A 22,887-nucleotide genomic window follows, 5' to 3' on the forward strand; every position below is an offset into this window, starting at 1 on the left:
CTATAGAGGGCAAGTATTGCAGGAGCAGCGCGACAATGCAACGCCTCTTCCACTCGAAAATAGTTCCTTGCATTTCATTACATTTGGAATCACCTGGAAAACAGCAGTTACTACTAGCAAACAACATTCAGAAAGGGGAAACTTCAGTTACAGAACTGTTGTTGGTGTTCGGTCCAGACTTTTTCTCACCTTTAAAGGACTTCAAACTTTTGCATCCCATATGGTGGGCTTGATCATCTTAAATGTTCAACAAATAATAAATATAATAAACTAAAACGTGTACTTTGAGTTTTTTTTTATTCCATCCCGAGACTAAGTATAAAGAGCATAGCTGGGTTATGTTTGTAATAGTTTTAGCACACTTCCCACTCAGTAAACTGAAGACGATGGTGTTAGTCAGGGAAATCAAACAGATGCACATTTTTTAACAAAATGTTTGCTTTATTTTTTTCATTTTTTTTCTTCTATCCAGGACAACTCATTCAAGGATAATCAAGGAGAAATAAGCACTACTGTTTTCATTAGAATTTTTTTCTTCATTTTTTTTAAACATTTTGTCAGAGATGGATGATGAATTTTATCAGAATTGGTCAAAGTAAAACAAAAAATAATAAATGAATATATAATAACAATACATTAATAATTAATTCAATACAATGAAGTGTGGCGTCAATGATAGAATAACAATTGCCCAGAAAACGTCGGGTTGTTATTGTTTTCACTGCTTCTTCTGTGGTACTGCAATAATCACCAGCACTAACTCAACTCAATCAACAACAGTAGAGGAAGGAATGGAGCGCGCCCCAAAGTTCTGCACCCCGGCCTCCCAAAGAGGAAACACTTTTTTTTATTTAAATAATATTTTATCAAAGCTTCTGTTTTTTTTATCTTCATAAAACGTTTCTAAAACTTATCTGTCTTCTTTAAACTTCTTTTTTTTTTTTGCATTTTGATTTTTTCCTTTGAGAGATTCTTAAAGTTTTAATCTCCATTTTACCACAATATGACTGTTTTTGCAAGTGTGGTAACCCTTGTGTTTTTGCGGGTCTGTATCTGTACGCCTGTCTGTGTTTGCATGTTGGTGTGTCCCTTGCTGAGGCTTGTTGGAACAACTCTCGGGTTGTTTAAGCGCTCACATGAATGCAAAGCCTGCACCTATGAAGCGTGACGATCTGTTTTTTTAAACGTGTGTGGAGTATGTGTGCATGATACGTCCTTGCGTGCCTTGCCTGTATTAGGCAATTGCAGCAAAGACATTCATACTATGAGGTTGAAGCTGGCTCAAGCAACACAATGTGTGGCCTTCAACTTGCTGTCTATGTGTGAGTTTATTTGTCTGTGCATCTACAAAGACAGCTTATCAAGGAGTGTGTTGTATGTGCATGAGGGTGAGCAGACTAAGTAAAGTGAGCGTCTCTCAGTGCCTACATAGGTGTCAGTGTACATGTATGTGTGTGTGTGTGTGTGTGTGTGTGTGTGTGTGTGTGTGTGTTGTCATACTGTGTGCGGGCATATATGTACTTAAAAGTGAGCCAAAAACAATTGGCATGGCCTATGTAAAGCTTTTAATGAGTCCGTAAAGCCACTGCATGATGTGAGGGAGGACATATGTTTGTGTGTGTGTGTGTGTATGTGTGTGTGTGTGTATGTAATAGAAGGCACGGAGGGTGGTGTGGGAGGCTCAGTCTCTCAGGTCCATGCTGGAGCCGAACAGGGCCACCAGCTGCTCCTCATAGTGGGCGATGTTCCTCTTCATGATCTCCTTACAGGAGCCCAGGAGGCGCTCAAACGCCTGTATGTCTATTACTGCAGAAAGAGAGAGAGACAAAGGGAATTTAAGGCCGTCTGTGTCGAGTCATCTCAGTTGCTGAACAACCCAGTGGGCGCTTTGTTACTAAAGCAAACAATGGCGGCATATTGCTGCAGCATGGTTTGGTTTAAGAGAGTGTGATGATGTTTTGGTAGCAAAAGAGGCGTGATGTGTAAATAACGGCTATAGCATATCACTCACACACAAATCTGTTTTATACTGCCGGCTCCCCCATTAATACAGCAGTTCATTTTTGTCTCTCTTGCAACCTGTGCTGCAAATTGAAAGGCAGAAGGACATTGCCTTGTGGCTCTCCATACCTTTACACTGTTATTCACAAAGGTGACGTGAAAAACAGTGTAATATACCTTTAACGATAATACAAACAACTTAAATGTTTTTTTATTTTTATTTTTATAGATTTTGTCTTCAAACATGTCCCATTCCTGTGGGATATGCTCTCAGTTTCCAGTCTTCAACATAGAATTGAAGAAACAGTTTGGACGTGCGAGGAGGAGTTTTTTTATACAGCCGTAAAGACTTATAAAGTCTACTGATTTTAATACGTGCTTGGATACAGGAAGTAAGACAGTCCTGGGACCATCTTAAATGTCCTTGCAAGGCCCAAGAGGGTGCTGCTCATCTTTTCCAGTCACAACATGACAGGGAAAAGGATGAGAGTACAACAGACAGCGTCTTTTATTGAAGAACAGGGAGTGACATTTCTCTGTTCCAAAGCCGAGCAGCTGTTCAGGACTGGTTGTTGTACACTTAGTACTGTTAACAGAAAGTGAAGTGAGAGACAACACAGAGAGGTGAGTGTAAATACTGACAGGTGCTATGTAACACGGGATAAAATGAGGGAGCACCTAAAAAATACTGTGGCTGACAACATCGACGATGACAAATGACGCCTGTGAATAAACAAATAAAAGCTGTAAAATTAGAGCCATAAAAAAAGGCTGAAGCAGATTTCACAACAGACAGAAGAGAGGTGAGAGAGCGACACGATCAGCTGTTAAAAAAATCCTCTGTTCATTTTTAAATGTGAAGAGCTGCTCCTCCACTGTTGAGCCTGAATGAGTGCACCCACTTTAAAAACGACATCATTGCTGAATGGCCTTCAATCAAAAAATAAATACAAGGTGATGACAGACGAGATGAAGGGCGACATATTCATTACAGATTCAATCAAACTCTAAAGGTGAATATTATCTCATGATAAACTGTTTGAAAAGTCTAATTAGTGGAACATTCACAACATAGACAGTGTTGTAAAGTCTAATGGTTTGAATGCTGCTGAATAATAGTTATTTAGTTCAGCTTAAGTTGTATGAATGAAGCAGGTATTTAATGAATGTTATTAACAATTATAGTTTCATATACAACATGCAAACTCCTTTAGGATGGACAGATTGAGGGTAACAGAACAAACACCTGTCATAAAATATGTTTGTGTGTACCCTCCACGTATGGAGGGTCAAGTCCTCTAATTGGTCAGCTGAGGTTTGAATCCAAACCTTGGCTCCTTTCGCGCATGTCACTCCCCACTATCTCTCTCTGTCCCCAATTTCTGACTATCCACTCACCTGTCTCTAAAATAAAGGCGTAAAAAGCACAAAAATATACTTTGTTTCAATCTCTAAAATCCCCCTGCATTTATTTGACACAGGCATTCAATTACTTCTGAACAAAACTTTTGCAAAAGTCTCTGACTGAAACCTGCAGACCTTTTTCATGCATACAAAGTTAACTACAATGAATAGGATCTTGTTTTGGAAGACAGTGTGTGAGAGAGAGGGAGAGATAAACTTTAACCCTCTTCCTTCTGAAAATATGCAGTCTGCTCTTTTTTTTTTTCTTAGAAAGAATTTGAAGTTCAGCTTCATGTTCCATCTCATTCTTCTTAAGATCAACTGGTTTTTTTTTTGGTTTTTTTTACTGAAAATACTCTGATTTTTATTCTGCAGATATGACAGCAGGTCCTACTATTTTCTTTGTGCAGCCAGGGTGACCAGTTAATGTGATCTATCAGGTGCTTCACTCGCCAGACAACCAGATAAACAATTCATATATACAGGCATCTAATAGAAACCAACATTTACTTAATTTAAATTAAAATCACCGCTTATTTATCAAAACATGCAGCCCCTCCGCTAGTAAAATGGGCTTTTATTTGAAGTGTAACAGTGGTATCAAGTTCCTTGGCATTAGTGGAAATAGTGGAAACAGCTTCTTTATAAACATATTTGACTCCATCGTGGTTTTTCTTGAGAGCAGACAAAAACATTCAACAAGTGTACGACTTCTTACCCAAACACTTGACATTGCCCACTGCGTAGGCTGAGGCGGCCCGGGGCTTGTTAGTGACCAAGGCCAGCTCCCCGAAGTAGTGACCCCTGCTACAGCGCGTTAGCTCCACCTCCGCATTGTCTGCGTGGTCTGCCTTCGTCTGCAGGGGAGAGAGGAGAGGATTAAAGGTGAGAAACCGCTGAGAGCCTTGTTCCCCCCTCCCCCCAGTGAGAAACACTGAACATCTGAGCAGACCCTCGTGATTTCTAGCTGTTGCTAGGCAAAACCAGGGAACACTCGTCTTCTCTGATGGTCTTTGTAGGTGAGTGTGGGTTGACATTGTCATAGTGTTTACTTTGCATTAACTAACATGTAGAGCGATACAGTCAGCGTCAGTATCATTATACAGATAAAAAACATTTTTCAGTGTTCACAGGGCCCGAAACCAGTGTATGACATTTCCCCACAAAGTTTGTGATCTGTTAAAAAGAACTTGAAGATAAAATGTGCACACCAGTAAGCAAACATTGACCCGGACGTACATACATTCTAGAAGAAGGGCAAAGTGGTGACACAGATGGTGAGGTTGTGAATTGAAGCCAGAATGTATAATAATGTCTCTCTTTCCTGACAGATCCACGTTATTGAAAACCGTCAATTTCATTAATACGGTGCATGAAGTACGTAAGCAGTTTTCCACAAGTTACTTTCAATCTGAAAAGATATAAACTTTTACAAAACAAAAAAAGTCTGCCACATATTTCATCAGCGTTGTCTCACCTTCATTGTCCTGGAGCGCAGAGGATCGGACTGTAAAATAAAGTAACCACTGATATAGAGACCCAAAGTAGACTAACAAAAACACTTTACAGTTTTTATTTATATCATTTATCATCAAGTGTGATTTTTAGATTTATATATCTGTTTCACACATATGGCCTTCTTGTTACTCAGCACATCATACATCTCACTTTTTTACAGTCTATAGTGCAGACAGTTTGCCCCCTGTCAAACTCCTGATTAATCATTTCCTAGAGTGAGGGAGACTGTTGACTGTGATGTGAGAACTCGATAAATGAAGAAAACAGTGTAAACATGCAGTATAAACACTGCAGTATAAACACTGCAGATACACTTGTGTGTAATGATGAAAGGTGGATGTTTTGGCGCTGCAGGGGGACTGCATGAATGCAACAGCAACGTGGTGTCATTCTCTGACTCTTGTTCATTTTTTACCTTCCTCCTGTAGCAAACAAACGACATGTGCCGTTTAACCTCCACTTCATTTACCAGCTCCTCCATTTCTGAGTAAGAAAGTTTATTTTCTTTGTCTTACTTCCGGTTGTCGCCGTGATCCAGTGCTGGAAACCTTCGATCTGCTCGCTTGTATGCATTTTAATTCATGAGGTGCTTAGCACTGACGATTTAAGATTGAATATGGACGCGCAGAGGGCGGCTTATGGGGGCTGATCCATGTACACACATTTCCAGGTGGATCTTGATATATAAAGGGAAAATTGTGTGCATACGCATTGGTTTTATACGTCAGAATTATTTTGGGCGCATGCCATTTCCTTGATCACTGCACCTACTGTACAGAGGAATGACGGGTGAAGATGTGTGTTTACCTACAGCACAGAAAAAGAAAAATGGGAAAATCACAAACAAAAAACATGCAGGTCTTACTTTACTCTTCATCATGATCTTGACCTCCCCAGATTCTACGATATAGAAGCAGTCTGCCCCGTCGCCCTGGAGGAAAGAAAACAAACCACTTCTGAATACATGTAAGGTATCGTAGCTCTAAATGGTGTATATTTTAATTCTAAACATTTCAATGCTACCTCTGTATGAATACACATCTCATCCAATTTCTTACCTGTGTGATGATGCGCTCACCATCTGTGAACTGCTTTGCTCCTAATACATCCACTATCTTCATCCTCTCGTTTGCCTGGACAGCGAAAGAGAATGTGAAACCGTGGGAGAATTATTTTACTGACCAGGCATGGCATCATTTACATGACACTTCTCTCTTAAAATATATTTAACTTCTCTAGCTACTCTCTGTTTAGACAATTCACCACACACCCATGCTGTTTACATATTTTGCTTAGTGGTGCAAAGAAAGTAGGGTGACATTTTCCCAGAAGAAAACATTTTTAGGGATTTGTTGTAGACTATAGGATAAGAAGATTCATTTTGTATCCATCACTAAGACTCCCCCCCCCCCCCCCCCCCCCATAAAAGCTGGCTGGTGTTTTAGTCGTAACTTGTTGTGTGTGTTAGATGGCTAGCTTCACGTGTTAGAGCCTTCAATAGAAAGATGTGGGAGGGAAAAAGCTACAAGCTGCTGGAGACAGTGAGAGGATTTTCTATATTGCCTACAGCCAATAAACTCACCTCCAGTGATTTGAGTAAGGGCACAGACTCGATGAAACACTCGTACATCCTCCTCTTCTTGGCATTGTTCTTCACAATGAGTCTACGAAATGTGGCCCGGTCCTAGGAAGAAAAAAACACACACGTAAACAAACAACTCCTGAATGCATGCTATGTGACAGTGAACCAATGTTGCTGCTGTTCTTCTAATTCACCACAAGGAGGAGCTGCAGTAGCAGAAACTCAGCAGAGCGGCAGCTCCATTCATAGATATCAGAACTCCATTCTTAACAAGTATCAGCATGAATGCATTATGTAGGTTCTAAAAAACTGAACTTGCTACCAATACAATTTAGGTGATAAGAAAGGCCACACACAGACTTAGAAATTAACTGAGAGGGCATCCTAAAAGAAGGTGAAACTAACAGAAATGTGAAGAAAACAAACACCTAACTGTCAAAGTGAAATGTTAAATCATAAAAAAAAACCTCCAGGTCTTGACTATGACAGTGTAATTTTCTGCAAAGGATTAATCAAGTATCTATCTATCTATCTATCTATCTATCTATCTATCTATCTATCTATACTCATTATGATTACAAAAAACCCACATCTAATTAAAATCTACAAATGCCACTGGTTGTGCTACTTAAGTTTGCCTCTGTATGTTTTCATGTTCTTACCAGCCCCCATAACGCTCCTTCCTGGGTGGCGATGATGGTGGCGGCTCGTGGTGTGTTGTACATGAGTGCTAGCTCCCCGAAGCTGCCCTTATTGTCATAATGACCCACGCATGTTCCTGATACGGTTATGTCAAAGATACCCCTGAGAGAGAGAGAGAGAGAGAGAGAGAGAGAGAGAGAGAGAGAGAGAGGGCGAGAGAGAAAGAGAGAGAGAGGGCGAGAGAGAGAGAGAGAGAGAGGGCGAGAGAGAGAGAGAGAGAGAGAGAAGAGGGTGAGAGAGTTTGTAAAAGAGAGAAATAAAAACTGGAATGAGGACGAGAGTCAAAAATCAAACACGAAACATAAACCTTCAATAACTTTGATTTATTAAATGAGCCAACAGTTTAGAGCTGGAAGGTGTTTTGGTTATTGATCCACTGACTGGTTTAAATACACATCTAATTGCAGATTATCAGTAGCCTCTGGTCAGGCCTCTGTGTTAGCCCACTGAGTGAGAAAATCACTAACTGTGTTTGTGCTGGTTCACTAGTGTGTAAAACTGTGTGCATTAATCTATTCAAGTATATATTCTCAAACATTTTCATCTGATTAACTGTGACCATAAATGCACGTGAGAGTAATTTAGCTCATCTGTGAACATGTTGTTGTATATCTTCAATTTCAGCATCAAACAATGTTGTCATGGTTGTTTCTTATAGGCAGCAATACAATGGCAGAGCTGCTCTGTCTCCCCCTCCCTTCCATTCCTCCCTCCACTCTCTCTGCATGAGGATTAAACCTGCACTAGGTAATTTGCAGCGTTGTTGCTCAGAAGGATTAACTAGTCATTTTGAAGGATAGTCTGTCCTCTCAGTGGCTGAGTAGTGGGGATAAAACCCTTGTCGCTAGAGGAGTATTAAATTAGTTTGTCTGGATTAGTACGAGGTTGGGTATGATGATCAGTGATCACCATCTATGCACTAGTTAAAATGCTCTGCTGCTTTTTCTTATATAAAGAATACAATGCAGGGATAAAGCTGTGATCATTGATTAGTTTCACCACAATACATCTCCAATAGGAAACATAGAAAACATAAAGCAAATCATCTCCATACAACCATCTTTGCTTTGTAAAACAGACAACTCAGACACACCTTCAACTTGTAAGACCCGAAAGTGACGGATATAATCTGAGCTGTACGACTGTAGCTCGAGGACAAATGTGTATTCCTCCCAGCACTGAAAGGATGGGAGCATAATAAGAACTCTCCCTGCTCAGTCAACCCGTGGGCAACAGTGACTTCGCTAACTTTTAACTTCCTATGATTGGAGATGAAACATGAAAAGGGATTTGTAAACACAAGTAAGATGTTTCAGTGTTATCAGAAAATTGCAAGCACCAAAGATGTGATACATTACAAAGAAAAGATAAAGACGGAGTGCGAGTGGAAGGGAGAGGGGAAGGAGGACAGGAGTAAGGAGAGAAAGAAGAAGGTTAGAGCGAGGGATGACTTTTTAATTAATTCATTTCAAACTTGTTAGTTTGTTGTAAACTTGAGGCGGAAACAATAAGATACAAGTTATTAAAGACGTTCATGCTCTGCTGAAATAAAACAAGTTCAAATAAATTGCATGGATAGAGTATTTTGTGCCTTTCTTTAGGGGTGGTGGTTACGTTCGGGTGGTGGGCCATCACCCCAAATTAATGGTAGGGGAAACACTGAGGTCATTTACATAATGATGATGGTTCATTCAACTCTTACCTATCATGCATCCATTCGGTTTAACACCGGCCGATATTTGCCCTATTGACAGACATTGGCCCATACGCAAATAATGTAGTATGAACCTATGTCAGTATGAGGTGTTTACCTGTCATGTCATATAAATGTAATGCTGGCATGTAGTACACCTGATAGGGATGGAATTTGGACTCCTTTTAGTGATCATTTGGCTCATCTCAGTGAAAAGATCCGGCTCTTTCGGCTCCAAACTGCTCTTCATTTCATACAACTTTGGCTTTTTGAAATCAGTCAGATTTACCAATGTTTCGACTAATGATTGATATGTGTGCAAGTGTTTGCTGAAATGATTCATAGTAAATATACTTAACTGTATAATTCCAATAATCACACTGTTTTAAATAATGTTTGGTATAAAAATATATAAATGTTATACCACCGAGCACTCTGAGGGGTGTGGAGAAAAGATCACCCATTCATTCTGTTGTGTACCAAAAAATAAACAAACAAACAAAAAAGAAAACATCTCTCAAACCTTCAGTCACTCATATTTAAGAGCTGGCACATTGAAGGACCTACTGACTCAGATAAGAGGTGTTTTTATTGGGTAGAGCAAGTCATCTAGATTTTTTTTGTGGTCAAACATGACAGAAAGGCAAAAAAAACAACAACCCACCGATATCTGCTTAAGGCAATCATCTTAATCAGTACATGCTCTCCATATCAACATACCATCAGTGCATCTCTATCACAATGTGTTTGGGCACTGCTCTCTTTGAGTTATTTTAACAAACCGCTTTCTATGACTGACTCCATCAAAAGCTTTGGATCCATCAATAAAACTCATGCTGATGAGTTTTGACATCTATACCTGTTTACAATTACCTTTAGTGCATATATACACACATCTTAGCGGTGATGAAAGTTAATGAACTCATTTAATCTCTCAAGCAGAATTCCTTTCAGGACTTTATGTGTGCTGGCTAAAGCAATGGGCCTGTAGTTATCCATGCTTGAGAACTTGCCAGCCCTGTCTTTACTGACTTGATCTAACAGAACTGACAACACTGAGAAAGGTAATAGCCCATTAATCAGGAAGCAGGTACAACAAACTGAAAGAAGAGGAGCTGTCCTCGGACTGGCATACAAAAAGGTGGTCAGCAGTGTTATGGTCTAAGCTGCTTGATTTGTTATTTGACATTTCATGTGAACTAATCCCAGTTACAGCATCACTCTCCAAATTCCCTGCTTTTCTGTTGCAATATTAAATGTAACACTCTAACTTTTGTGATTTCAGGTAGAAGTTTTAAATAGCTCATCAGAACAAAAACTAATGACCCCTTTCCTACGATATGTGTTAACATACCCCCATCATATGGTGCGTTCCATTTGATCTCGGAAGTCAGAAATTCTGAGTTGCCAGTCTGATACGTTATCAGGAATGCCCCCCTGAGGTCGGAATTCTGACTAGGAAACTCAGAGCAACTTCAGTAATCAGAGTTAAAATCCATCATGGCTGATGCATGGATCAACAGTAACATTTAAGCTGTAACTGTTTATAAGCAACTTAGTCCTCTTTTTGTGTAATTCAATTAATCACACCAAAAGTATCATGCATGTTCTATCCGTGGACATGTCGTCATGTTATTTAGCTTGCAAACTATCACGTAGTGTGTTGTAACCACCTGGTATTAGCTAACAAAACAAAGGTACTCCTGGAGGTGGCCATGTTGCTTGTCCAACTTGTTGCCAACTTGCAACTGGAACGCGGTGAACTCGAGTGTGACGTCTCTACCAGCTCCGAGATCGGAGGGAAATGGAATGCACCGATATCTTTCCAGCTTGCCCCTGAGCTTCTGTGTGAATTCAGTTGATAAATAATAAGTTTCTGTTGTGTGTAAAGGGTGATCCTAACGTTCTAATGGGACACAGGGCAGCTAGATGCTGGAGGGATTAGTTATGCTACTTTATAACTTACTTGAGAATAGTTACAATACATGTTATAGACTAACTGTTTCCTATAATTATGCTTACAGTAATGCAATCAAGATGTAGTCTTATGCATCAATTACATAATGAAACACATTGTTATAAAAATGTGTTACTCAAACTTGTTTCCTTTCCTGCTTTTCTGTCTCAATCCTGATTATCCCTCCATTTCTGTGTTTGTCCGCGCTCACACCCCACCCTGCTGATGACATTAGCGACCTCCTACGCCTTGAAGAGGCCAGGGAAAATCCCCGGGACAGTATATGACCAGGCAGGCATGCTGCTCTTAAAGGTCATCGCATGTCTCTTGTACAGGGAGCATGCTGTGTTAGAAAGTAGTGTGTGTGCAGATGGAGAGATACAACAAAACAAGTGGAACTGTACTGCTGTGCTGAACTGATATGTGCCATGCCAACAATGAATCAGGGTGGGATAAACAATGACCAAGCACCAGGAAAATGCTCCTTAAGTAAGCCTATTCTCACTTTGGTGGCAGGGTTCAAAAACAACAACACCATATTAAGTCCTTTTCTAAGCTATGATCACTTAGGTTAATAGTTACAGCATACAAATGACTGTAGCTGGTGAACAAAGATGTTAATCCTTCTTCAGTCATTGGTGCGTATCAAAGTTGTAACCATCACTTAATAATCAACAATCAAAATGTTAAACCTTCAATTTTCCTTTCATCTTTTTGTAGTGCAAGTACCTGGGAATGTCAAGATTCATACAACAGTCTGCATCTTCAGTAAAAAGAGTATCTATTTCACTGTTCCTGCAACATCTTACTGAATTTCCTCCCAGGCGACTAAACCAGAAATGGACAACTGATAACATCCAATTGAAGTCGCCAGCATGTGATAATAATCAAATCTAAATCATATAATGGTATACTTCAAGACATCAGCAAATATTGTTTCATTGTCCAAAGAATTCAAAATTCATGCACTATTATACACGTGGTCTCACCTTCACATTCACACACTGATGGTAGAGGCTGCTATGTAAAGTGACCATCAGAAGTGACTAATCCCATTCATATACCGCCGGTGAAGCAGCGGGAGCAACTTGGGTGTGCCTAAGGACACATCTCACATGTGGCTGCAACAGGGGTGGATATTAAGTTAAATTTGCCAGTGGCCCTCTAAGCCACTAGTTTTCCAAGATCACTGATCGACCATTGTAGCCGCTGGCCCAGGAACGTTACTTTTGATTCGAAAAATAACAGTCACCAATTTACTCTTGAACAATTCAGATGCTAGAGTAAATTACAACTTTTATTTAATTATTTGAGCTCTAGTTATAAAAATATTTGGTATTTTTCTTATATTTATTCACCATGCTGGTAACTGTAAGAGTCTACTTAATCTGATATTAATATGAGGCTGTGATAGAGCTGGAATCTCTCCTTCTCTCTTCTCTGTGAGAAACTCTTCATCCTTAGATCTTTACTTTAGGAGCTCTTTTAAGGGCTAAGATGCTTTGTGAATAACTTTTATATTTACCAGGATCTAGTCTTTAACTTTAAGGGGAAATTTAGCTGCAGCGTGTTCCAGCCCCAGTTGTCTGTCACTGTGGCTGAAACTTTCCTCCCTTCTGTTTTCATCATGCCCTGCTGTCATTCAACTCTTCCGGTGATTTTTTCCCATTGAATGCAGATTTAAGCTTTTGGCTTTTGTCGGGATCTGATGGTTTTAAAAACGTTTTATGTGTGTTTTAGTAGAGAAAACCTGCACTAAGATCTGTGTGCAAGTGTACAGTTCGAGAGTAGTGAGCGCGCTCGCTGGAGGAACAGCAGTGAAGCCGTCGGCTGCCTTTCAACTATGACACACAAGTGCGCGCACGAGCACGTATAATACGTTGATGCTGTAGCAGTTATTAGCGTGACGTTTTTGAAATAATTACTGACAAAACACCGGTATTACTGGAAAGCGCTGTGAAATTGAGAACGCGTTACAGTCTTTTTTTTTCCAGGCAGTATTTTAACTGGCCCGGACTCTATCAATCATTCATCCGGGCCAGCGGGCCAGTTTTAATGTCGAGCCCTGAACTGCAGGAGCTGGGGATCAAACTCTCAACCTCTGACTGACTCTACCAACTGAGCCCTTAAGAAAAACAGATGACTGAATTTTGTTGCGTATTTCAGTGACATAAATCCATATCGAGTTTTAACTCACAAAATGTGCACACAGTGATAATCTTCAGCTTTTTCAGTTCGTAGCAGTGACTGTGGTGTAAAATATGATCACCTCTAGCCTTTTTGTCATCCAAGCCCCTTTAAACATACATTGTTGAAGTAAACAAATGTGCCAGCTTTTATGATCCAATGTGAGTGTATGCCTCCTACCTCTCAATAACGTAGAAATTGTCTCCATCGTCTCCCTGGTCGATGACGTGCTCCAGGGGCTGTACTAGTAACTCAAACATGGCGTCCAGCACTTGTGAGAACTGCTCCTGGAAGGGGGATCAAAGGAAGGATGTCAGACTCAGATGAGGTGGAAAAAGAAGGACGAACAGAGGAAAGTTTTTCAACAAGCAGCGGTGGGTGGCATCTAGGCCATGTGAGTCGGGTGTGTGACTACACTAGATTTTTAAAACTCGGATACGATACTCCATATATACCAACAATATGGATACCTGCTCTGATACCACAGCAACAAAAATAGATGTCCTAGGTACCCATGTGAGTGCTGCTTTTGATGGTAGACGAGATGAATTAAATGATTCCAATTTAATTATTCCATTAGGAACAATGTTGTTGTGTCTGGAGTCCTCACAATGTCATAGATTTCTCAGGGTACATCAAATCAATTTTGAGTGCATCCTCTCAGCTAAAACAAACAAGGATAGATAGAGTAGCCACATAACCAAACATCACTTTCAAAATGTCTTTTTGTAAGTCAATCTTCTTGTACCTTTATATGGGAGGCCTCTCGGCCATTTAACTGGAGCAACAAATCATTGACCTTATCAGAACATTGCAACATGGGCTTCTGTGATTTTAGATTTCAGGCAAATAGCACAAGCAGATTAGGTTGACTGGAGATTGTATCTGTTCATGAGCAGGGTGCACATGCAAAGATTGTTTAACAAGTTCTTCTTTGTCCTGTTTCCCAGTAGTGGACAGTATTTCTCTCATTCCTTAAATCTCTTTGTCCAAATCTATCATCTGACCTGCCCCATGAGCAATTCCACAGCTTCTACAGTAAGTACGGTTCCTGAAGAGTGTTAAAAAAAACAGGAGGGGAACCCTTTTACTTTGTAGCAAATCCAATGGAAAGACTCTGCAATAAATAATACTTTCATTAAACATAACATCTTTCTTAAAATGTTGAAGTTTAAGTTTCCTGTGCTTTTACTTTAAAGTGTCTTTTTCATTTGTTTTCGTCCACAATATGTAGATAAAGTTAAAATCAAAAACTACAGTATAATTCACCTTCTGTGAATGTAATGATTGGTTAAGGGAAATTACGGTGATTTTAGCAGTAAACTGTGAATATAGCAGTAAAAGTAAAATGAGCAGAGAAACATAATGAATGCAGTTTCAGGACACCAGTCACGTTTGCTGTTGAAACCTTAAAGAGAAGTTTAATGTTTGCGACTTTCTTCTTTCATTTGTCACCCACAGACATTTCTTTCTTACTTCCATTTACCTGATCTAGTGTTTTGAAGAGGAGGATGTCTCGGCAGGCCTCCTGCAGTCTGCAGCGCTGTTCATCTGTTTTTGGATGGACCACTCTGGGCTCCGTGTCCTCATCATCCTCGTCTGGGTTGAACGCCTCTGCACACACTGGAGGAGAGACATTTACTCAGTTAACACATTGCATTAGCAGTTCAAGTATAATTACATCAGGTATTGTACACATTATCTATTTGAAAGTAGATACTTTTTGAGCCTAAGGCCTCTAAGCCTTCTTCGTCAGTGCAAATCACTCAATGTTTAATGGGCAAATAAATGGGCTTAAAACCAGCTGTTAACATGTTGGTTTCAATCTGTACTTTTTTGCTATTATGTTGCAAAATCACTTCTTTAAGAAAGTGATTAAGTACTTTGGCTCACAGCAGTGCTTTTGAATTTTATTAAGATTGTGTACAACGTTTGCATTAGGCTTCCTTTTCCTATTCAGCCTCGGCCAATCACGCTTTATGTTTGGGACCAGAAAGCAGGTTATAATGAAGCGCGTTGTGGCTGTGAAGTCAACAATCATACTGTATGTTCAATTGGCGAACATTTCTGCCCAAATCACATGCTTTTTTGTCCCTTTAGGCGCACCATGGATAAGCCTCCGCAGTGTCTCCCTTTAGTCACAGTGATAATGCTCAGACAGCTCAGTTAACCAGTCCAAAGTAAAATCCACCTTATGACATCAAACATTTAACTGTTTTTTTACTGTTCCTTTAAGCTTTGTTCACTGTTGGCTTTGAGGGACGGACTAACATTTATTGACATGACTTCAACAATTGGCCTGAAAAAAAGGAAAATGTAGTGGTTTATCTTCTAACTGAAGTACTGTAAATAATGACACTTCAACAATAACAGATACTCATAGCAGTAAGGCGCTAATCTAAATACAAACTCTGCAAACCACACTAGACAGATATCATCAAAGTGACATACAACTTTGATGCATATGAAGATGTGACAGTAACAAAACAAACTGAACACAATTTTAAAAGATGAACAAGGTGATGAAAGCAGATGAGAGATGAAAACCACACTCGCACAGAGTTCAGGGAAAGATAATATGTTACACAAGCACACACACAAGGAAGACGTTGTACTACATACAGGCAACAGACATCAGTAAAAAAAAAAAAAAAAAAGAGGACATTATTTCTGCAAGGCATTGAAGAAAGCCAGAACTTAGGAAGACATTTTTTTCTAACCACAGTGGATGCCAAGCACCATGGAGTGGAGACTCTAAATCATCTATGATTGCACGCATACAAGCACACACCTACAAAAAAAACATGCATGCAGTTAGTTCGCTCAACTAATGTACAGAGGTTCCGGCCCTTGAACTGAACGGCCCGGGTTCAATTCTAACCTGTAGCTCCTTTCCTGCATATCACTCCCCACTCTCTCTCTCTCTCTCTCTCTCTCCCAGAATTCCTTCTCTAGCCACTGTCCTCTCCGGCAAAAGAAAGGGTTGATCAGTTTGAAAACACAGGTAGTATAAATATAATGCTCATCATATCACATAGGAGGGTCTACGTCTCTTTCTGAATTTACTAGAGCTGGACAGGACCTAAAAATATTAAAGGGACAAACCAGTATGGCTTCCCACTGGCACAACATTTGCCATAAAACAAAGACTTATTGACTATTGTATATTTCACCATGTTTTATATAATTGATCTCTAGGTATATAGTGAGGAGTAAAGGTTTTGCTTGCTGGTTAAATCATCTTCTCTTTTGACACCTTGTTGATATTTGGGCTTTAAAAAAAGACCTGTCCATAAAATGAATACATTAGGAATAACAATTGAGAAGAACAAAACGGGAATTAATAAAAATGTATGTACTTAATCCTTCTCTTTTTGGGTTTAACTGTGCAAGATTATTGTTTCTACAGTTCGTATTATAATTAAGTTAATAACGTACTTCATTTAATTTAATATTCAAACATAGTTCAAGTAATCAATCACTGTAAAAAATCTTTAATATATCATTTAATTATGTTTTTTTATTTTATTTCATTCTTAATCCTGAAATACAGTGATATTCTAGTTGAATTTATACGAAGAGACAGTACTTGGAAGAGTGTGCATTAAAAATCATGTCCACAGAACTCTTTGCATCTGGTTCACTAGATTCTCATTGGACAATTGTTGGAACTCACTTGGGAAATAAAGAGTGTAGAAAGAGGCCCTCCTTGACAACTCAGAGCGATGACACATAATACATCCGACAAATCCCACTAAGGAAATAAATTGTTCTCTTATTGCACTCTGTACATTAAGTGACCAGAGAAACAAAAACACCGGGCTAGTGTAATGCAATACAGCAGCCCTCTGTTAAGTACCACCACATGCAAGAATAGAACAATCTCACATCTTGCTGAAGTTGTACTTAATACCCAGATCACGTTTGGGTAAAGTAACAAGTGCAACAATGGAGATTTCTGTCAAAAACAATAACAGCTGCTAGTAACGCTAGTAGTCAGAGGTAGAACTGGCTTTAAACTTTGCTGACTGGCTGGTACAAAGTTTTTTCTTTAAGTTCAGTTGTATAGAAAACATTGTTTTAGTAGGTGTTTTGTTAATCAATTATGTTTTTATGATTTAGCAATAAGTTAAGACACATATAATGCAATCCAATGAAGTACTACTAGTAAATTGTAAATTCACACTTCTTTGATTGTGTCAATAATAAATATGAAAAGATTCATTATGTTATATACATTACAGAAATGTCTGGATTGCATTACGATGTACATGGTATTCTGTGTTACACTTAAGGGTAACTGCACTTTTCACATAAGCTACGTGGTTTTATTTCGAAATAAAACGGATGACTTTGGACAGATATACGTTTAGATAGTTAAAAGAATCAATCGAGTATGGTAGGTTTGTGTTCACACTGATCAAATAAACTGGGCTTTAGGGTTAAGTGTACTCGGATCCAGGCCCGGGTCCCTAGTGTGAAACCACCCTAAGTGTTTCTGGCAGATTTAGCAATACTACCTGCTTGTGTTCCTGCAATATGGCATTCAAAAGAACTTGATGAAAATAATAGCAAAAAGTGTTTTTCAAGGACTTTTCAAAATCACACAGAAGTTGATCCTTTTGGTTTAAAAAAAAAAAAACCTTCTCTTCATCATATTATCCAGTCAGACATTTCTGCAAAATCTTGCCCTAATTAGCAAATTCATTTTTGAGTTGAGGCCACAAAGGTTTTTTTTTTTTTTTTAAATCAAGATAATTACATTTTTTGAATTTTCAAAAAATGTGTGCTAAGTGTCTTTCCTCCAAGCTTTTCTGAGATATTAAATTAACAATAAACTGGCTAACAGTAGTGAAAACTGAAACACATAATGCCTCAGCCCTGGCTGTCACAGTGCACATCAATTAAAAACATGCCGCAGCAGCCGAGACACAAGACCGGCTTGTCGGCAGCAGCCGTCTCACCGCTATATTGCTGGCCATAATGACTTTCGACTGTCGCCAGCGGTGAGGACGAGGAGCCGGGGCCGGCTCGAGCTGGGGCAGACTGGCAGTGTCGGTGCTCTCACTGTTTGCCTATGGACACAGACATAGAGCCTGTTTTCTGCCAGGAATTTCCAAGATGTCAATTCCTTCTGGAAGGAATCTCGGAGTCAGTTGAGGAAACGGCCTTATTGTAGTAATATGTCTGTAAATAGAGGGCCTTAGTGGGAGTGGCCTGCAGTGCTGTGCATTCTGGGAGTTGGTGTCTTTCATCAACATGAGCCAAATTGACACTTTCTGCCTTTTCTCAGCCAAGAAGACACCAACTTCAAATTTTATTTCACATTTCTACTACAGATATGACCCACTGGCAATACAGATTCATGTTTCAACTGGTCAAGTATCCCTTTAAAGTCAAAAAGGGATGTTTTTCCTTTTAATCTTCTTAGTTTAAGATAATTTCAAATGTGTTTTCCTGAGAAACACAACTCACTTAAAACAAAATCTTCTTTCATGTACAGGAATTTAAACAGACCTCTGTAATAATATCTATGAGAAAAACTGTGATCAACAAAATGACGCTTGTAGGAGCCAATTTAGTGTGTGTGTATTTATGTGTTTTATTTCTATGGCTTTAGTTTATATGTTTATTTATGTACTCAATTTGGACACTAGGTGGTGATAATTGATCATTTGAGTTAATTGGTCAGGTGGTTGGTTGAGTGTTTATATGTCACAGGTGAACAGGAAACGGGGGCATAGGTGGTGGGAACATACGGTTCTTACCATAACAGAACGTAACACAGGATAATGCAAGTATGCTATTTAACATAACAAAAGAACGACAACAGTAAAATCTCGGAAATAACAACTCATGTCATCATAGCGGTTTGTCTCTGCTTCATATGTGACAATAAGCTGGAACATCAGAAAGTACTTTAATTTTGGATATTTGTTTATTTTTTATGCGTCAAGAACTTTCCATACACCTATGCAAGTGACTAAAGGCAAGATAAAAAATTTGGACATTAGATAGTCACTACAACGCTCTTTGTTGTTGTATTAACACAATTTCTCTTCAGGGCTCAAAAGGGATCATTATGTCTCACAACATTACCTCAGCAAAGAAGGTCAATTCGTAAAACGGAACATTTATGTCAATTGTCAACAGAGAAACTTGAAATCACTGTGTTAATCTGTTCAAATAAGGGTCCAACAAATGGAACAAATTAACACAACACACTCTTCAACAACCTTTATGGCGCTGCGGTACAGACAGCAGGGACAACAGAGACAGTAGGACAGCAGTAAAGATAAACATCAGGTGACACACCCAGAGCCTAATCAAAGTGCAGCTCTCTGTGACGGCTGACGACATTCAATTACTCATGTGTAAACAGTAGACGGCTACGACCAAGCGTGAGAAAACAAGCGCAGCACACACACAGGACCACAGGCGCCAACACAGACATAGAAGGGCGCACACAAACCCCAACACACCACAGAGATGCTTTTTAACACTGTTTTACATGAATGACATACGTAAGAACAGTCATTATGAAAACACTGCCTAAACAGTGTTTGACATCAGTGACGGGGAAAGACACGAATCAGCAAGTTTCCCACCAGGCCTCAAAATGCATGACACACTCAATAACGCACACAAAAGCAGCAGGTGAGCCACTCAGGCAGTGATGTATGCAATTTTGTCTCTCATGTGGATAACACTTAAGGGGCATGACGACACACGCACACGCGCGCACACACACGCGCACACACACGCGCACACACACACACACACCTTACCTGACACTCTCCTGTTGAATCTGCTGGGTGGTGGAGCTGTGGACAGAAAGAGAGAAGGAAGAGGACATTTTTAGTGGCTTTAAAATCCACAATACATGACAGTATATGCTCTGAAAATAAATTGTTCATAAGTATAAGTCAAAGAAGGGACAACATATAGATGGACTGTGTGACGGCCAGCTTTTGACAGAGAATGATATGGCCGAACACATGAAAGCAACAAGAGGTAACAAGTTATTAAGTAGGAACGGAATGTATAACGTAAATAAACATTAAAGAAAAAAATGTGTAGGAAAGACCAAGAGAATATATGAAAACCTTTATATGTTCAATTCTGAATAGTTTAATATACTTGAATGCTACTGTGAACAGTTGTTCCAGCATTCAGCATTTCAAGCAAACACAAATACACACATGAAAAGACAACAAGCTATGGTCAAGCTCGGCAGCAATAATCAAACAAGGATTGCCTGTGGCAAGACAGATATGCAATGAATAATGTAGCAGGTCATAGCAGAAATTAACCCAGAAAGAGGGATGAAAGACCCTAACACCTCTAAGGGACGAATAAATGATCCAAATATAATTTCATGTCTTGGGTTAAAATAGATGGTGTTCGCTATTTTGGTTGGAACTGCATCAATTGCAACAGTAAACTTTGCAGCCTAATAAGCTGTTATAATTGACATTTAACTTTCATTTTTATTGAAAGTACTGTGAGAAAGGATAAACAGACAACATGAATCACTCTAACAATGCTACTGCCCATACCGTGTACCGTTTAGTGTCTACTTCATGTCTGCCTTCTTCAAAAGACTTGAATTCCATGTCATCCAGCTCTTTGTGGCCTTTGACTTCTCTCATTTATTCTTAGCATCTACCTTTCCTCCCCCTGTTATCCATGGTGACATTAGGCTTTTAGAAATAAAATTGTGCAGCTCACATTCAATTTGACAGGACTCTTTCTGCGGTTTGATTTGGTAAGATGTAGTTCTAAAATTGGGTAAGACGGGTTCTGCATCCATAGCAACAAAAGCCGTTTCACATTTGCACTCCTGAAAACTCCGAGAAAATTTCAGGAGGACTGCTCCTAAAATCCTCCTGACCCGTTTGTTCACACATGCACCTCCAAGCAGGAGACAATCCCTGTCGGACTTGAGTGAGGGTGGAGGGTCTCCTGAGGCAAGATATGACATAAAAAGAACAGAGAGGAAGTGGCAGACTAAACAACAGAGTCCATTGTACAACATCTTAGCGGTTGCATGCATACAGTCTTTAGTCCTGCACCAATCACAGGGAATAAAGATCACCACCCCCTACCACTTGCTCGAGGTGAAATGTCTTGAATATTTCCTGCTGCGTTCTCACATAACCTCACCCAAACTTTCTCCGGAAAAAGTACTAGGGGGCTGGCAGGAGAAACTCTGGATAAACTCTGTAAGAAAAATTCAGCTGTTTGTGTTCACACATAAAGCTCCTTCTGCAAATATCAGGAGTTTTTATGAAAGTGTGAAAGCCCTAAAAGTTATTCATTGCAATTATTCTGCTTTACAGAAATAACCAATAAGCAGCAATAATTACATAGAGCTGTGCAGTAAGATTTAATTAATGAATCAAATAATAAATCATCTAAAAGTTAATAACAACTCAAATATTTATGAGGAATTAGTATGAATTAAACTGGGGCTTCATTGCAGCAAACTCTGGACATTTTGCATAATACATTAAGCACTCTGAATCAGCGACATTTCTTTTTCCAAATATCAGCAGGAACCCTGTCCTTAACTTTGAACACGGGTGCCAACTTATCCTGTCTGTGTTCATAACAAATTGACAAAGAGGTTAGCGGTTTGTTTACATTTTGACTTGACAGGCAGACTTGTCTGTGCCAGTGTAGCAAGCCTCAAGCTGTTAGGATGCCCTGTTTTGATGTGCAGATGCTGTTGGGATACATAACGTTACTGAGCAACAACAAGGATGGTAAATCTGATGTCTCTGCTATTAAATTCTGCATTCAAGAAGCTCTTAACAGAAGGCACCTTCCCAACTGAAGTGTTTCCTTGAGCAAAACACAGAACCTGGAGAACTGATGAGTAACTGACTGGGATCTTTGACTCCGTTATAGATTTCTGCCAGGGAATTACAATTATAAACATAGTGAAATAAATGAAAACAGTCTAATGGATGATGCTTCTCTGTAAAAGAAAAACTACTCTCTAAATCTATTTTAGTCCCAATGAAACGGAACTCAGAGAGTTTCTAACTGTTGAATACAACCAATCACAAGATAGAAGGTGGGACATGACATTGGGGTGAATTTGATTGGATCATTAGCTTCAACCAAGCTTTTAAATTGGTCCAAAAAAAACTGCCCTAGAGTGCAGCATGAGCCATCAGACAATTATAATGTTTAAAGGAAGACAAAATACAGATACTTGATGTAAAAATACTAAGATAATGCTGTATTAAAATATCTTGCAATGCAGATAACTGTCACATTGTTGATGGGTAACCAGTCTTACCAATCATTAATTTTTTGCTACTTAACCGGGCTAATCCAGAACAAAAACTTCATAACAATGGTGCAATAAATGTTCAGACGTCATCCAACTTAGCCCCATGAGTACAGACCAACACTGCAAGGTTTCTACTGAACTGGCTCCAGACAGGGAACGGAAAAACCTTAGAGTTGAGGCATTGTTGTCTATCTAGGACAATTTATAAGAGAAGTTTGAAGCACTAGATGTTGAAGTACACTGAAAAACATGTTAAATCTGAGTTCAAAGTAATTAATTAAAACAATTGTTTTAATGTCATTAACAATTCTGTAATAAAACATTCTTTCCATGCATCATTTTCAAGATGATGATAGAACACGACTTTAACCACGCAAACACAGGGAAAACATCCTGTATAAGACAGAGGGTGCTTCCTGCCTGGAAATGTCTAAACAGAAGCTATAATCGAGTTTAATTTCTGTTCATGATTTCAGTGCCATCCAATTGAGACTGGACAACATTCATCAGAGTGGAGGCAGTCCAGAAGGCCACTGCCG

The 22,887-nt window shown here is 39.3% G+C and overlaps 1 protein-coding gene across 2 annotated transcripts in view; it reads right to left on the minus strand.

Moving 5' to 3' along the window:
• Positions 1–416: 416 nt before the first annotated feature.
• prkar2aa (protein kinase, cAMP-dependent, regulatory, type II, alpha A) overlaps positions 417–22,887 on the minus strand; it is a 53,007-nt gene continuing 30,536 nt past the window's right edge. For both annotated transcript variants that reach the window (XM_020646552.3, XM_020646551.3), the window contains exons 3-11: positions 19,833–19,868; positions 14,531–14,667; positions 13,225–13,331; positions 7,168–7,309; positions 6,506–6,607; positions 5,982–6,056; positions 5,789–5,854; positions 4,124–4,262; positions 417–1,806 (exon numbers count right to left, since the gene is read on the minus strand). In XM_020646552.3, coding sequence (XP_020502208.1) covers positions 1,682–1,806; positions 4,124–4,262; positions 5,789–5,854; positions 5,982–6,056; positions 6,506–6,607; positions 7,168–7,309; positions 13,225–13,331; positions 14,531–14,667; positions 19,833–19,868 — 929 coding nt within the window. In that variant the 3' untranslated portion in view covers positions 417–1,681. The remainder of the gene's footprint in view (positions 1,807–4,123; positions 4,263–5,788; positions 5,855–5,981; positions 6,057–6,505; positions 6,608–7,167; positions 7,310–13,224; positions 13,332–14,530; positions 14,668–19,832; positions 19,869–22,887) is intronic.

This window comes from Labrus bergylta, chromosome 12 (assembly GCF_963930695.1).
Source record: "Labrus bergylta chromosome 12, fLabBer1.1, whole genome shotgun sequence".
Taxonomy (NCBI): domain Eukaryota; kingdom Metazoa; phylum Chordata; class Actinopteri; order Labriformes; family Labridae; genus Labrus; species Labrus bergylta.